The sequence below is a fragment of the Coturnix japonica genome, chromosome 5 (assembly GCF_054131305.1).
Source record: "Coturnix japonica strain WE chromosome 5, WE-NBRP24, whole genome shotgun sequence".
NCBI lineage: Eukaryota > Metazoa > Chordata > Aves > Galliformes > Phasianidae > Coturnix > Coturnix japonica.
In genome coordinates, this window is record NC_140667.1 from 22,012,113 (window position 1) to 22,029,523 (window position 17,411).

At 45.9% G+C, this 17,411-nt stretch overlaps 1 protein-coding gene across 2 annotated transcripts in view; it reads left to right on the forward strand.

The window, feature by feature from the left end:
• Positions 1 to 17,411, forward strand: part of CD82 (CD82 molecule) — a 41,526-nt gene that overhangs the window by 15,557 nt on the left and 8,558 nt on the right. For both annotated transcript variants that reach the window (XM_085550243.1, XM_015864528.3), the window contains exons 2-5: positions 7,593 to 7,674; positions 12,151 to 12,223; positions 14,709 to 14,833; positions 15,540 to 15,614. In XM_085550243.1, the coding sequence (XP_085406369.1) occupies positions 7,612 to 7,674; positions 12,151 to 12,223; positions 14,709 to 14,833; positions 15,540 to 15,614 (336 nt within the window). In that variant the 5' untranslated portion in view covers positions 7,593 to 7,611. The remainder of the gene's footprint in view (positions 1 to 7,592; positions 7,675 to 12,150; positions 12,224 to 14,708; positions 14,834 to 15,539; positions 15,615 to 17,411) is intronic.

The window sequence follows — 17,411 nt, forward strand, 5'->3', positions numbered from 1 at the left end:
TTGGTTCCTTTTTTGAGACGCTCCGAACATATTGGGCCATGTTTAAGCTAGCCACTTTTTCTTATGGAGCTATACAATTGTATAATGGATTGAAAGCATGGTTAGCAATGCTCACTTCGTATCTGTATACAGCTCCAGAGGGAGCAACTAATGCAACTAATTATACAGAAATGGTGATTTTTAAGCGTGCTCCTCTTTCTTTCTATGAATCCTTTATGCAGTTCTTGAATGATCAGTGGGCCACACTCTTAATCTCCCTGATCTTACTGTTGATTATTGTAATAATCTCACTCAGTATCTGGATTTATAACATCCGGAGGAAGTCTTCCCTAGAACCAGAGAATACTGAGTGGCAGGGAATTGAAGAGATTCTCAAAGGACAGACATCTTCAGTGTTATGGAGCTTCACTCCTGAACACTTGAAGAATCCTGAGAGTTTGATTGCATATTTGAGGCAGGAATGTTGTGGCTCAGGCAGATCTCAGGAGGCACAAATGATTTTGGGCCTAGCTAATGCTTATTGGGCCTTAGTCAATACCATTCCTGAGAGAGAGAGTCTTAGAGCTGACGCAGCAAAACTTTGGGATGAGAAGGTAGAGAGAGAAAAAGCTTTTGAAGCTGAGAGAAAAGATCTCCTGTACCAACGAGACTCAATCTGGTACGAGAAAGAGAGTCTTAGAGCTGACGCAGAAAAACTTTGGGATGAGAAAAGCTCCCTGCAATCCCAACTCAACACTCTCCAGTCTGAGCACAGTGCCCTCCGGTCCGAGCACGACATTCTCCAGTCCGAGCACGGCGCCCTCCGGTCCGAGCACGACGCTCTCCAGTCCGAGCACGGCGCCCTCCGGTCCGAGCACGACGCTCTCCAGTCCGAGCACGGCGCCCTCCGGTCCGAGCACGACGCTCTCCAGTCCGAGCACGGCGCCCTCCGGTCCGAGCATGACACTCTCCAGACTGAGCGCGATGCCCTCCGGTCCGAGCATGACACTCTCCAGACTGAGCGCGATGCCCTCCGGTCCGAGCATGACACTCTCCAGTCCGAGTACAGCGCCCTCCGGTCCGAGCATGACACTCTCCAGACTGAGCGCGATGCCCTCCGGTCCGAGCACGACACTCTCCAGTCCGAGCACAGCGCCCTCCGGTCCAAGTATGACACTCTCCAGTCCAAACACAAAGACCTCCAGTCCGGGTACGACAATCTCCGGGCAGCGCGCAGCGCCCTCCTGTGTAAGCACAACGCTCTCCAGTCTGAGCACGACGCCCTCCAGTCTAGTTATAACGTCCTCAGGGCAGAATGCGACACCCTCAAGTCTGAACCGTATGTACTCCAACTTAACCAACCACCGGGGGCACCAGATACAATGTTGGTTGCCCCTGTAAGAGGGCGAAAAACAAAACGAGTTTCAACTCAGATAGAGAAAATGCAGAAGGAGTTAGAAGAGCGGAGGGAGTTAGGAGAGCAGGACTCAGGAGAGCAGGGGGACTCAGGAGAGCAGGGGGACTCAGGAGGTCAGGGGGACTCAGGAGAGCAGGAGGAGTCAGAAGACCAGAGGAAGTCGGCGGAGCAGAGGTTGTTAGAGCAGTATAAGAAGATGTTAGAGGAGGAGAAGAAGTCAGAGGAGCAGAGAAAGTTAGGAGAGAGAAAGTTAGGAGAGAGGAAGAAGGAGGAAGGTCGCCTGGAGGAAATAACACAAGCGTCAGAGTCAGGGTCAGAGTCAGACGAGGAGCCAAAAGCTAAATTTTCTTTACGAGAATTTCTCGAGTCCAAACTTATAGATGGGGCAGCCTCATCAACACAGCTGCCAACATTAACACCTGGGACTCCTGATAGAGCAAAAGGTGAGCAAAGTATTACGACCATTATTGATCGATCTTTTAAACTGAGTGAAATTCGAGATCTGAGAAAGGATTTCACACGTCAGCCAAAAGAAAATATGGTCACTTGGTTACTTCGCTGCTGGGACAATGGTGCCAACAGTGCGTGGCTCGATGGCAGTGAAGCTCGCCAACTGGGTAGCATTTCCAGGGACTCACGTGTGGACAGAGGTATAGGCACATGCCAAAATCGGTCCTACACCCTCTGGAAGCGGATGTTGATAGCGGTAAGAGATAGATTCCCCTTTAAACGGGACTTGGAGCCTGAGAAAAAGAAATGGACTGATATGGAGAAAGGTATCCAATTTTTGAGAGAAAGGGCTCTGGTGGAAATGCTCTACAGCCCCCAGTTCAATCGTAACAATCCAAACCAATTACATGATCCTGAAGCAGTCCACGTTCCACGACAAATGTGGCGTGACTTTACAAAGGCAGCTCCAGAAAAGCATGCCAGTGCACTTGCATTGGTATATGGCAAAGGGGAAAGAAAGCCCCCTGTAAATGAGCTAATTAGCAGACTTCAGGAGCTTGAATTATTTATAAGCGCTACAGAAGTTAAGCTTTATACTTCAGCCATTGTCCAAATGGGAAAAAAAATAGTGGAAAGGTTAGACAAAGTGGAGGAAACACAAAGTGATATTATTGACAAATTGGCTAATGTGCCTGATGTAGATGAATCCACGGTGGTACCAGATGATGGAAACCAGGATTTCCACGATCGCCTATTGAGAGAGCTAAACAACATGAGTTCCTCTCGACCTGTATCATCGAAAATCTCAACCATAAAAAAGAGACGTCCTCGTATTCAAGCAAATGACAACGATAAGACACCTCGTATTCAAGCAAACGACAATGATAAGACCATACGTTTTGCTTTGTTGTATTTCTTGAGTAATCATGGGGAGGATATAAAGAAGTGGTATAACTCATCCACTTCTGCACTTCAGGCACGAGTGAAAGAATTACAATCCAAAACAACCACCAAGGTGAACTCTTCCAAACGGGGGAGAGTTCCAGTTGCTGCAAGTCAACGAGGTAAACAATAGAGGGGCCCTGCCCCCAGCCAGGGGGGGGAAAGGGACAACAGAGTATACTGGACTGTGTGGATTAAGTGGCCTGGCACATCTCAACCACAGAAATATAAAGCCTTGGTGGACACTGGTGCACAATGCACCCTAATGCCCTCAAGTCACCAAGGGACACAACCAATTTATATCCATGGAGTGACTGGGGGTTCCCAAGAATTGACTATGTTGGAGGCCGAAATAAGCCTCACTGGTAAAAACTGGCGAATGCACCCTATTGTGACTGGTCCAGAGGCTCCATGTATACTGGGAATCGATTACCTTAGGATGGGATATTTCAAGGATCCCAAGGGGTATCGATGGGCCTTTGGGATAGCTGCTGTAAACACAAATGGTGTTAAGCAGCTGTCAACTTTACCTGGTCTGTCAGATGATCCTTCTGTTGTGGGGTTACTCCAGGTAAAAGACCAAGAGGTACCAATTGCCACCAAAGTGGTTCACAGACGGCAGTACCGCACCAATAGGGACTCATTGCTCCCCATTCAAAAGCTAATTCGCCAATTAGAAAATCAGGGAGTGATTAGCAAAACGCACTCGCCTTTTAACAGCCCCATATGGCCAGTGCGTAAAACCAGTGGGGAATGGAGGCTGACGGTAGATTACCGTGGCCTGAATGAAGTCACACCTCCATTAAGTGCTGCTGTACCAGACATGCTAGAACTCCAGTATGAATTGGAGTCAAAAGAAGCTAGGTGGTATGCCACCATTGATATTGCTAATGCCTTCTTTTCCATCCCATTGGCTGCAAAATGTAGGCCACAGTTTGCTTTTACCTGGAGAGGTATTCAGTATACCTGGAACCGTTTACCCCAGGGGTGGAAGCACAGCCCAACAATTTGCCATGGATTGATCCAAGCTGTTTTGGAACAGGGTAATGCTCCTGAGCACTTGCAGTATATTGATGACATTGTGGTGTGGGGCCATACAGCAGCAGAGGTTTCCAAGAAAGGGAAACAGATAATCCAAATTCTTTTGAAAGCTGGTTTTGCCATTAAGCGCAGCAAGGTGAAGGGGCCTGCCCAGGAAATCCAGTTCTTAGGCATAAAATGGCAAGATGGACGTCGTCACATCCCAGCAGATGTGATTGACAAAATCACTGCTATGTCTCCGCCCACAAATAAAACAGAGACCCAATCTTTTCTGGGAGTAGTGGGCTTTTGGAGAATGCATGTCCCAAACTACAGCCACATAGTGAGCCCTCTCTATCAGGTAACACGGAAGAAGAATAATTTCTCATGGGGTCCTGAGCAGCAGCAGGCTTTTGAGCAGATAAAACAAGAAATAGCCCGTGCCGTGGCCTTGGGGCCAGTACGGACGGGACAGGATGTGAAGAACATCCTCTACACTGCTGCTGGAGAGAAAGGTCCCACCTGGAGTTTGTGGCAAAGAGCCTCAGGAGAGACCCGAGGCCGACCCCTAGGATTTTGGAGTCGAGCATATAAAGGGTCTGAGGAGCGCTACACTCCAACTGAGAAGGAGATCTTAGCCGTGTATGAGGGGGTTCGGGCTGCTTCTGAAGTAGTTGGGACAGAGGTTCAGCTTCTTCTAGCACCTCGCTTGCCAGTAATAAACTGGATGTTTAAAGGACAGGTTCCCTCCACCCATCATGCTACTGATGCCACTTGGAGTAAGTGGATTTCATTAATTACTCAACGAGCTCGAATGGGAAAACTCAGCCGTCCTGGAATTCTAGAAGTGATCATGGACTGGCCTGAGAGTAAAAAAATTGAAACACCACCTACAGAAGAGGTATCACGTGCTAAAGAGGCACCACCATACAATGAGCTACCAGAAAACGAAAAGAAATTTGCCCTATTCACAGACGGATCATGTCGTATTGTAGGGAAGCATCGCAGATGGAAAGCTGCTGTATGGAGCCCCACACGACAAGTTGCAGAGGCCACCGAAGGTAAAGGAGAATCAAGTCAATTCGCAGAGGTAAAGGCTGTTCAGCTGGCTTTAGATGTGGCTGAACGGGAGAGGTGGCCAATGCTTCATCTTTATACTGATTCATGGATGGTGGCAAATGCCTTATGGGGGTGGTTGCAACAGTGGGAAGATGATAATTGGCAACGAAAGGGTAAACCTGTTTGGGCTGCTGAACTGTGGAAAGACATTGCTGCCCGAATAAGGAACATTGTTGTAAAGGTGCGCCATGTAGATGCTCATGTACCTAAAAGCAAGGCTACTGAAGAACATAAAAATAACCATCAGGTTGATCGAGCTGCCAAAATTGAGGTGGCTCAAATAGACTTGGACTGGCAGAACAAGGGTGAATTATTCCTAGCTCGGTGGGCCCATGAGACTTCAGGTCATCAAGGAAGGGATGCAACATATAAGTGGGCCAGAGACCGAGGGGTGGATTTAACTATGGACGCTATTGCTCAAGTTATTCATGATTGTGAAACATGCGCCATAATTAAACAAGCCAAGAGGATGAAACCTATTTGGGGGGAAGGGCGATGGCAAAAGTATAAATATGGAGAGGCATGGCAGGTTGATTATATCACCTTGCCACGATCTCGCAATGGTAAGCGTTATGTACTCACCATGGTGGAGGCAACCACTGGGTGGCTCGAAACATACGCAGTACCCCATGCTACCGCCCGAAACACCATATTAGGGTTGGAAAAGCAAATCCTGTGGCGGCATGGCACTCCGGAAAGAATTGAATCAGATAATGGGACCCATTTTAAAAATTCCCTTGTAACCACTTGGGCCAAAAATCATGGCATTGAGTGGATTTACCATATTCCCTATCATGCACCAGCTTCTGGTAAGATTGAACGATTCAATGGGTTATTGAAAACTATGTTGAAAGCAATGGGTGGCGGAACGTATAAAAATTGGGAGAACCATTTAGCAGAAGCCACCTGGTTGGTCAACACTCGAGGATCTAGTAATCGTAATGGTCCTAACCAATCCAGCTCCCTACGTACCGTGGAGGGAGATAAGGTTCCTGTAGTACACATAAAGAGTGTGTTGGGAAAAACAGTTTGGGTCCTTCCAGCGTCTGGAAAGGGCAAACCTCTCCGGGGTACTGTCTTTGCCCAGGGACCTGGGTGCACATGGTGGGTGATGGACAAAAATGGGAATGTTCAATGTGTACCACAAGGGAATTTGATGTTGGGGGAGTGCAGCCAATGATTTTCCTGTAAATATATAGGTAGAGTCTCAGAAAATATTTCAATTAGGTACAGAATAGTTCAATTACGTATAGGACTTAAGATAGAGTGGATTAATGTTAAGGAAACACTTTTTCTCTATATACCTTAATTAGGCATTCTGTAAGCAAGTTTTCCATCTGGGCTCTATATCCTGCACTGGCCATGCATGTGTAGAGCACACATGGAAAGAAGTATAAGTCAAAAGGAAATCTGCTGTGGTGGCTGGGAAAGGATGAGTGCACCTTGATGTGGGGGACGCCCTACTAGCGCTGCCTTTCCCCTCTACCGCTGACATGTTTTCCTTTTTCTGGCAGTTTTGCCATTTTCTCAAAATTAATAAATAGTAGGTTAGGTTATAGAGTTTTGTTCTCAACTTAGGGATTTGTATGGAATAAATATAGATTGTTGAGAAAAAATAAGGTTGCTGATTATTCACAATTATACATATGAGTGTGTATGTATGTATAAATATAATGTAATGATGTAGAATAAGGGGTGGAATGTCATGGTTTAATAATTTTGTAATTTTTGCTATCAGTATTCCACATCATAACATCATATAAAGCATGAATAATTTTACTGAATCTGCAACTTATCAGAAGAAGACTACATCTCCCAGGGAACAACACGATAGGTCACGGGACCTGGACTCTATATTAACTCTGTCGCAGAACAGACTGAGGTCTTTCGAGTTCTGGCGTTCAGGGGAGTGTGTGGGAGCCTTCAGCCGTTCGCCTAGATTCACAGTAGGCCTCTCGGTTACGGGACTCATTCTCTCTCCTATTTTGCTTGATTCGTTAGCTCAATTTTCAATTATATTGTATTATATTGTGTTATCCTGTATTTCGATATAGTATTTAGTAAATAAGTGTGCCTCCTTAGATCGTTGCCGCTGTTTTCTTTCCCTAATTAATTTTTTCCTTTCGGCCTAGGGCCCCTTCGGGGCCTACGGCCCCCTGTCACGGACGCAGGTGGATTTTTAGTTCAAACCGTGACATCGTGCTACCTTACAAAGTGGCCCAGTGTTCTTGCAGCTGCTCAGGGGTCACAAAATGATGAGAGTTTTCAGAGGGAGGGACCTGTCTTGTGGCCCCTTCTTCAGATCAGTGCATTATTTCATTCCATCTGGACTGGTAGCTACAGTTGGTGTTGTGGCTGATGCCATTAACACAAACTCTATGCAAATAGTGATGGAATTAGCGTATGTGTGACTAAATCCCTTCTGGAACATCTGATAGCTGTCATGCTCCAGGAGGTCTTTGCAGCAGCTGTATTTGTAATGACCATGTTGTCCTATCTTGCTGCTCTCAAGGGCAGCTCAGGACGTCTGTCCAGTGTGTGCTTCTGGTGTGCCTTCTATGAGACCTACCACGTGATGCAGAGCTCTGCACAGGGTGAGGATTTTGTCCAAAACACCTGGGGGACCTGATGCTAACAGCTTCTTGTTGTTCTTCTTTCCATGTAGATCCTTTAATTGAGAGAAGATGGGGTCCGGTTGCCTGAAAGTCACCAAGTACTTCCTGTTCCTCTTCAATCTCCTGTTCCTTGTAAGTATTGCAGGTGTCTGCGAAGTAAGTAGGAACTGAAATTAGCTGGAAATGTTTTGTGTTGTTTTGTTTGGTTTTTTTTTCCTGGATTTTGGCCCAGTATGTTTATTAAGTGACACAGAGGTTTTGGAAGAGAAAATGGAACTCCTGAAGCTGAAGCACATTGGAGCTGCTGACTCCAGGTATGGCTAGGTGCTCTGCTCCTGGTCCGCTCTTGCTGCCTCTAGTATACACATCTAACTTCCTGCAGTGGGAACGGAAGGCCAGACATACGGGTTTTTTCTGGATGGAGAGATGTGGTAACTTCTTTCTCTGCTACATCTAGAGCAGCAGCAAAGCTGCCCCTGAGCAGCAAAACTACAAAACCTGCCAAGTAGCAGCAGTGCCCTCCTAAATGGGTCAGGAGGGACTTCAAAGAACAGCTCTAATTTTGTTTCAGTCCCAAAGGCTGGCTCTGGTTTTTAACAAAGTGAATTAGTCCAAGTCCCCTGTTTGAAAAGGAACTGGGAGGTGGGGGCAGACTGGGGAGGGCTTGGCTGGAGAGAAGCAGCAGGCCTCTGGATAGTTATTCTCCAGCATGTGCCTCAGCAAAAGGTAATCCAGTCTGAGCTCTTTTTTTTTTTTTTTTTTTTTTTTTTTGGGGATCAGTTGGGGGATGGGGGCGTACACACTCTCACATGCATCCTATTATGAAGTTTAGATACTTTGCAAACAAAGGGCCAGTGATGGCAATGTTGTTGCTGCCCTCCAGGTGTGGGGTATTGCACTGCGGAAGGAGGTGGTTTCTACTTTCCTTATTGCTACAAGAAAATAGCTTGTCTGATACTGTTACCCTTTGTGTAGCATGTTAGGGAAAGGAAGGGCCAAGCTGGGAGGTCGAGGTGGGAAAGAAGACAAGATGAGGTGAACACTGCTTTCTGGTTTGCCCCTGAATGTAGCTTCGCTCTCTGTTCCTGCATGTTTGTGCTGTGCAACAGGTGCTATCTTTCCCGTAAGGCTGCCCCATGGGAAGTGAGTGTTTGAAGCTGAACTGTTCTGCTGTGGAGCTTGGTGCTTCTCTGGAGTGAAGATTTTGAGCTGTTTCAGCTGATGGCAGGCCTTTTGCATGTGCCTGATGTTGAGAAAAGCAGTATCTATTGCTATCGGTCTGTCATAGGAAGTAGTTGAGCCAAGAAGCTTTTTCCTGGTACAGTTGTTCAGGGTGTGAATAGAGGATGCCCAAGCTTATACAATATGGATGTTTCTAGATCACCTTTAGTCCAGCAGAAAAAAATGCTGCTGCAGCACTGCTGTGAGCTTCTGGCACAGAGAGGCTCTGCACCCCTTGTGCTGGCTTCACTAGATGCTGAGCTCTGCTATGGAGAGTGCCTGGCTCTGAGCTCAAAAAGCTCCTGCTGTTCCCTTGCCCTCTGTATCTTGTGCTGCTGGCCAGTCAGAGCCCACAGTGATCTGGGCAGCTCTCCTAGCTGGCTTGTGCTCTACAAGCTGTCAGCTCACAGGGACTGTTCTTTTATTCCTTAGATCTACACTTGATTGCAAGAGACTCTTGTGCTTCCTCAGTGTGGATGTTAATGCTGGGAATAGAACACTGTCCTCTGGATCTTGAGCTGAGCCTTTGTGGTCACACTCTGCAGGCCAGCCCTCAGCCAGCAGTGTTCCCCAGCCTGACTTGGAGCTGATGAGTTTAGCCTTTAGAGACCCTAGTGACACTTTTAGAAGTTAGTTGTTGAAATAGCTTTTCTCTACAGCTGGAGGACTGTAAGAAGGTCCCTTTTTTCTAGCTGAAGTAGTTCAGGGACTTGGTGGTGTATTGCAGCCTGGGAGCCTTGTTTCGGGGGAAGGTTTGACCTGCTTTAATTAAAAGGGGAAAAGATTATTTGAACTGCTTTCCTACATGCCTCAGAAGTTGCCAAAACATAATTTTAGGGTATAAGCTTAGTTTCTCTAGTTAAAACTTCATGTTTCTTCCTTGGATAGCAGGCACAGACTACGTTAGCTGTTTCTCCTTAGAGGGAAAACAGTTCTTCCAATCACCTCTGTAAATGGAACAGTCTGCATGTTGAAACAAGGCCTCTGGTTATCAGTGGTGATGCTTCTCAGAACTCTGGGCTTGGTTGGGCCAGAAGTCCAGTGACAGCAGAGTTCTTCCTTCATTGAGCTGTGCTACGGAAAACTGCCTTCAGGAAGCTGCATCCTACTTGCTTGGATTCAGATGGGGATCTTGCTGAGATCTGGGGTGACATCCTCATTGCTGGGATGAGGAAAAGGCATCCATGCTCTGCTTCAGGGCTGTAGGGCAGCAGAGAAGAGAAATTCAACTCTGTGGGCATCAGGTACAGGGACTGAAGCCAAGCTGATGGCAGAAGCTGTGTATGGAAACTACTGCAGATACTGAGCAGAGATACCCTCCTGCTAGGAGATAACAATAGTGTTGTAAACAGAGCAGTGTTTTTTCCCTGTGGTTTCTTTTCTCATTGCCCTCCCCCTTTAATGTTTTGAAGCAGCAACTCCTGGCAAACACATGAGCTGTGGACAAGAGCAAAGCTCCGAGTGAAAACAGGCTTTGGGTAGTCAGAGTGCCTCATAACAAATAACTTCCAAGGAACTCAGCTCAGCAGGAGCTCTGTGTTTTGTCAGTGGTAGCAAAGCTGAGGTGACATCTCGAGGTCAGTGAGCCAAAAGAGATGTCACACAAAGCCCAGTCTGCATCTTTGTTCAAGACAAATATTTTATTAAGACTGGCTTAAATGTGAAACTGCCTCAAACTGTAAATTCAGCTGTTCCTGTGAATACAAAATTTAAGAGGAATTTTTAGGAGCCTCCAGCTGTTGTATGTTCAAGGGGCCTTCCTTTCCAGTTTGACCAATGGGTGCAGAGCTGCCAAGCAACACACTGGGATGTGATGCAGAAATTCTTGTTACCATTGTCTTGGTGGGATATTGTTGTTTCTTACTGAGAAACAACAGCAGCATGTTTCCTGCAGTTGAGATGTCCTTCTTCATTGGTTTTCAGATACTGGCAACTTGCTTGGTGACTTTCTAGTTTATCCCCCAGAGCTGTGTTACTCCTCTGCCAAGCCAGGAAGCTTGCAAGCAGCTTATTTCAGTGTGTTGTTTTATCTTTGCTCAGAAAGGCGTCTTTGTGTGAGGAGCTGAAACACAGAGTAAACTTTGGAAATGTGTTAACAATGCCAGGCCACGTGGTGCTCTCTGCCAACTTGTTTCAGGTGGTGGTTTGACATTTCCCAGATATATGTGAACACTCTATAAGGAAGCACAGAATTGCCATCTCTCTTCAGTCCTGTTCATTTATTCAGTACTTTGCTTCATCCTCTGCTGAAATCCTGCTGGTGGAAGAAGCACTGCCTGCAGCTCACATCCTCTAGAGGCATGTCACTTACCCTTATCCTTACCTTGTTCCTCTGCAGTATTTTAGAACTTTGCACCAGTGGTTTTCACCACTCTGCAACTTTGAGTTGCCTGCATTGCACAAGGTTTGGCTTCTTATAAAATCTGCAGACTCGCAGCCTTCTCAACATAGTAACTTCATTGCAGCGTAGTGGTGTTACAATCTTGATTTTGGAGTTGGAATGACCTCAGTGTACAGTGATACCTAGAAGCTGAAACAGAATATATATATATATATATATATTTTTTTTTTCTCCATCCTCTTCCTTCAAAACAAGATGAGAAATCTGTATGTCTCTGACCTTCTTCATTTAGGATCTGGGCTCAGCTGAGTATTCACAGGGACGTATTGCTCGGCTAATCCTTCCCCTAGATAAAACTGATGAGGCACAGGCTGTGGCTGTTTCATAACAGTTGGTGGGAAGATGTGTTGGCTGGAGTATTGAGGGGCTAGGGTGCTCTGGTGTAATATAGGGTCACAAGACAAAATGCCTGAGCCTGGCTCTGGAAGAAGAAAAGCCCCTTTGCTCATGGGAACCTGCATGCAAAGTGAATGCTACTGGTCTTGTGTGTTCACAGGCTGGAGCCGTAATATTGTAGCAGAGCCTGACAAGCCCCAAATTTCCTTCCTGGGAAGGTTCCAGCTGCCAGCTATCTAATCCTGTGGCAGCTGGCTTGTAGCCTGGTTCCATACAGTCAGATTTCTCTATTCCAAAAATCGTTTAATCACATGCTAGATGTTCTTGTGTTCCCTCAGATCTTCAGAGAGGCTGTGCACTTCCCTCGTGCAAGGTTCTAACAGCATCTTCTGATTGGACTGTTTTAAACCTTCCTCCAATACGGTGTGAAGGTCTGCCAAGCAGAACCTGGGGCTCCTATGCAGTTGGCTGAAGCTCTCTTCCTGGAGTCATGCTAATCCTGTTTATGTTGGGAGGAGTACCATGGGGGAGATAGGTGGGAACAGCAAAAAAGTGATTGTTTTTCCTCTGGAAATGTGAATAAGGGTTACTGCTTCTTATAGCTGGCTTATTAGTTTAGACAAATATTTGTTTTGTTCTTGCTGTTTCAGATTCTGGGCGCTGTGATCCTGGGCTTTGGAATATGGATTTTGGCTGACAAAACCAGCTTCATTTCAGTTCTGCGTAAGACAATGTTTCTTCTTCATCTTTCTCCTTTTCAATTGACTCTGGTCTGGGGCTCTGTGTGTCTGTTGTTTAGTTTGGGGGTGGCAATGCATTTTAGCAGGCTTTGTGACCTGAGCAATAACATGGTGTATGGCAAAATGCCCACTAGTAAGGGCAGGGTGAAAGGGGGCATCCATTGAGACATGGCATTTATGCTAGTCTTGTGAATTGCAACACTGGGATCAGACTGAGTAAGACTATTGACTCTTCACCCAGCAGCCCACATGCTTTATCTTAAACCTAAGGACTAGCATTTCATCCTGTCTTCGCTGCATGCTGTATTCCCACAACAGCTTCGGCTCTGACAAACTGCTTCCTTTGTGCCTTTTCTTAGTAGGGGCTTCTAACAAGTTGTGTTATTCATTGCCACTACATCCAGAATTGCTGCTGATGTCACCAGTGTGTCAGATGCTGTAGTGAAAACTGGATGCTAGATAAATGCTGCTTGCAGCTCCATCTTGTTTGCCCAAAGAAAGGACAGCAACAACATTTATATCCCTGTTCCCAGTTACACCTGTCCTTTTAACTCCCAAGTCCTGCTCCTAAATCACTGTATCCTGCTTTTGAAAGATGCTGGGCAGAGAGAACGCCCCCCACTATGACCAGTACATGCAGACACTGCACACTGCTCTGTTTATTGTGCTGTGGCATCTGGCTAGCACTGCACCTTTAAAAGGGCAAGAAGCCCAGTAAAGGGTATGTAATGTATGTAAGCAATGTGTGAGCATGAGCAGAAACACACTGAATACAGACAGCTGAAATCGGGGCCTGGCTACTTGCATCATCTGTCAGGGTCTGAGCTGTGATCAGTGTCAGTTGTGTGGCAGCTACTCCTCCAGGCTTAAGGGTGCCACTGCCACTGTGAATGTACCAACTCCCTTGGTCTGCCTCTTTTTCTTCCCATTTTACCCAGAATCTCTGCTTACAAAGTGTGTGAATATTTTACTTCCTTCCTGGCAGTTTCTAGTCTCAGCTCTTTCTCCCTGCCTCTTGCTTCCTTTCTCATGCCTGCCCCTCTCTTCCTCTGCTTTAGTAACTTGTTGCAGGAGCTCTGCACAGCAGGGCATTGCAGCCTGCTGCCAAGGGGCCACTTGTGCTTGCCTGGCAGCTGGCCCAGCACAGGGGAAAACATGGAGTGGCAGTGAGCAGAGCAGGGCTTGCCCAGCCAGCAGGGCCATGTTTCTGAGACAAGGTATATTGCAGATGACAGGTGTGAGCATAGCCTCTGCTTACCTGCTGCTCTGGCATCTCTGAATGATTTTGCAGATGTAAATGGCGTTTTCTTATAATGAGAAGCTGACTAAGCAAGAATGTTAGCCTGGACTCAGTTATTGTCTCTTTTTAACCTATTTCTGGAAGAGCTCAGGGACCACTTCTATCTCCTAGGCTTCTTTCAAGGAAACTGAATGCTGAGCTCCAGAAATATTAATTGCACAAATCACTGGACATTCCCTTGCACTATCTAACTCATAGGTTTACAGATTTCTGTTAATCATCAGTTTGGTTTCTGGTTGCTATTTCCAGACTATTTGAATTTATAAGCCATAATGCACGCCTTTCTCCAGGCCTATTCTGCAAGAAATAGTACTGTGACCAACTCAGATATAAGAGCTTTTTTCTTCTGTTGCTTACAGTGTCAGGTGTTGAGAGGACTGACAGCACCAGCATGTCTGAAATAGCATTACCTAGACTTGAATGAAAAGCTGTTGAGAATAGAGAGAATGCCATTGTTCCAGACAGCAGTGGGTGGTAGCTGCTAGAAGGATGCGCAAAAATACCTAATTTAGTGTAACAGAAATGTTAAGTCATGTTCTGAACAAGTCATTGAGCACCTGGTGGGAAGACAGGGCCAACCCAGGGAAGCTCGAGTGTGTGCAGTACACCTGAGTGATGGGAAGAGTGGAGCCAGGATCCACCCCTTCCCAGACCTCATTTAAGGGTTAGCAGTGGAGGTGAGGGTATCCCTTGCTGGAGGTCTGTGCCTACCTGAGCTCTGCCAAAAATAAGCAGCTCTTTTCCTTCATTTCTGTGTTTGCTGCTGCTGCATTTGGAATTGTTCTCGTTTGTTGTAGATAAAGACTTCCCCATCCAGCTATTATCAGGGTACTTTCCATCCCGTTATAGCGTTACATCCTTGTTTTGATCCTGGAAGTGGAAGTAACATCTATTTGCAGGAGTCATAGATGAGTACTGAAGCAGCATGCAGTGAGAGCAGTTTTTTTGGGGGGGACCTTTAGTCCTCCAGGTTTTGAGACAATGCAGATCTGCAGGTTGTCTTTAGTGGTATTCCCTCATCAAAAGACACAGAAGCAGTCTTTGACATGCCTCCATGTGTTCTTATTGTAGAACACTGTTATGTGAATATGGGGTCAGTTCTCTAAATGGTGATGGCAGGTGTCATATTTGTCAGTAGCTAATTTGTTCCTTTTCTTGGTCCCTGCAGAGACCTCATCTCCCTCCGTGAGGACTGGCGCATACATCCTTGTTGGTGTTGGGTCTCTCACCATGCTGATGGGATTCCTGGGCTGTCTTGGAGCAGTCAATGAAATCCGATGTCTCTTGGGTCTGGTGAGAGAATTCGTGCTGTCTTTTAGACCACCCTTTGATACCTCTCCAGAAAAATATCTTTTGGATTGTATTCTGAGATTCAGATCTCCTTGGGGAGAGTTCTTCTGCCAGGTCAACTCAGATCCTATCCTTTATCTACATACGTTACAATCTCTTGTCTGCATGCTGCAACCAGTGGTTTATCCGTATAAAATTTTCTGTGTTAAACAACACAAAACTATCTTCATAAGCCTCCAACTGCTAATCGACTACTGCTTATTCAGAGTGTGTGTATATAGGAAGCCAGTTATGGCCACATCATTTGTTTTGGCATTAGGAACATCTCAACACCCACTTGCTGTGGGTGGTAAGAGTTCAACCAGTTGAGGTTAAACAGACTGATAATGGTGCTGGGGGTGGGAGAGAGAGTCCTGGCTGGAGTGACACATGCAGGTGGTGCTCATAAACCACCTTCTTCCTGTTAGCCTAATGAGATAAGTGCTGAAGTGCACTGACTCAATAAGTTGTAGCTGCTGTTGATAATTGCAAAAGCTCGTACTTAAGCCTTTCACTGTGAAGAGTATTTTTGATAGCTGAGCTTGTCTGCAGGCGAGGAGGTTGGCTAGTTGTTACTTTTCCTGTAAATGAAACCTCACTGAAAGTTTTGCTCTTGTGTGCAGACTTCCTGAAGACTGATAATAGTAATGTCTTCTCTCTTTGTTTCCAGTACTTTACCTGCCTCATGATGATTCTCATAACTCAGGTGGCTGCAGGACTGGTCATCTATTTCCAGCAAGAAGGAGTGAGTGTTTCTTACTGTTTGTTTTCCTTGGACTTATTTTGGGCGAACAGAAAAAAACTAGAAGTGTTCTTCAATTTGGATGTACAATTGGCAAGCACAACTGAATTCTCTTTTCTTCTAGACTAGCCCTGTTGCTTTGCTGTACAGTGTGTTTCTTCTGTATCTGTCAGGCCTGGTAGTCCTACTTTTTCAAGGATTCAGAAGCTGTTTATTATATAAGTTTTATTTCCAGTAGTGGGAAAAGTAATAAGCAATTCTTGAAAAGTTTTTTGATGACACTTTCTCTTGATCCAGCTGCAGGCTAGTATTTGTGAATGTAATAATAGCAGTAATTACCACATTGTCATCACTGCTGCCATACTGGGTTACCAGCCTTACTAACTCTGTGTCATTGTGTTTCATCCTTTCAGCTCTTAAGAATTTGCATATAAAACTCTTCTTGGAAGAACTGTCTTCCTTAAGAGCAGTCCCTAGTATCTGGCAGTTCCTGTGCCATCACTGGAGCTTAAAGCCAAATAGTTTAACAATTTGAAGTGGGCCTCTCTTGTCAGGAATGTAATTTCACAGTGTATGTTTCTTAGAGTTGTGAGTCTCCAGAATCTAAAGGGAATAACTTCTCTGAGCTCTGTCAGTGCATTGCAACATCCTGTCCTGGCTGTGGGTTTCCTGGCCTGCACAGTGCTCAGTTAGACCTTTCAACTAATTGCCACCTCAACTGAGAGGTCATTCACATAGTGAAAACAAGTTAAAACTGGGGTGTTCCTGCTGGCTTCTGTCTTGGCATGAAGGTTTCTAGTACCAGTTATGGGTAACCCTGTCTTTTGCCACATAACTGTATATCCATACCACTGCAGCGCTGTGCTTCCTTCTCCTAAGCCAGTCTTTCTGCTGGTGTTTACAAAAGTAGGTGGTTGAGGAAGTTGGTGGTGAAGTTGGGGAGGTGGAAGGTGCCTGCCCTGGTGTAGCTGATAGGAACTTTGTGCAAGTGGCTGTGGTGAGTGTTAACAGCTGTTGGCTGAGTTCCTTGCCATGTGTGGTGTGAATGTAGTTTGCTCTCTGGGCTGGCTGAAGGTAGAGGAGAAACTGAAACACTTATCTGATTATCTGATGTGAAAAGTTAGAGTATCAAACAGGCTGCTGATTCACAACAGCTCTGACTAATGCAGAGGAGGTGTGAGGATCGGCATTTCCCTGCTGCTGGGGAAATATGACCGCCTGAGTCATGAAGTTCTGTACCTTTCCCAGTACTTCTCCTCCAGTTGTTACTTCAATGTAGGAAACTCCAGTTTCACAGCTGTAATTCTTTGTTTGGACCTCAGTCAGATCAGGGAGAGAATAAAAGTGCTGAGAGTTGTGCACAGACAGCAAAATCAGCGCAGCTGAAATAACTGTTTGTAGAGATCCATCAGGAAGACAGAGGGAGAGATGGGCTTTGAACAGACACAGCCATTCTCAGTGAGCAGAACTTATGGGAAAACTTTTCTAGAGACCTTCTGTGTTAGGGATCATCTGATGTACCTGCCCAGTACAATTTGGGTGGGGAAGACAGTTTCAAGGATGTCTTAGCAAAAACCTCTCATGTGCTGGTTTGTGGCTGTGCTTCAGTGACACTATGCCTGTCTCTCTGCTCCAATTGATGTACGTCATCCCAGGGCAGCTCAGAGCACAGTGAGTGAAGCAAACCGAAAACTGCTTCAGTTCTAGTCCCTCAATTTCTATTGTGTTCTTCATGTTTGTTTTTCCTTTCTGACTTCAGGAAGCTGGTTAGATATAAAACAAGGAATAAAAAGAGTGGGG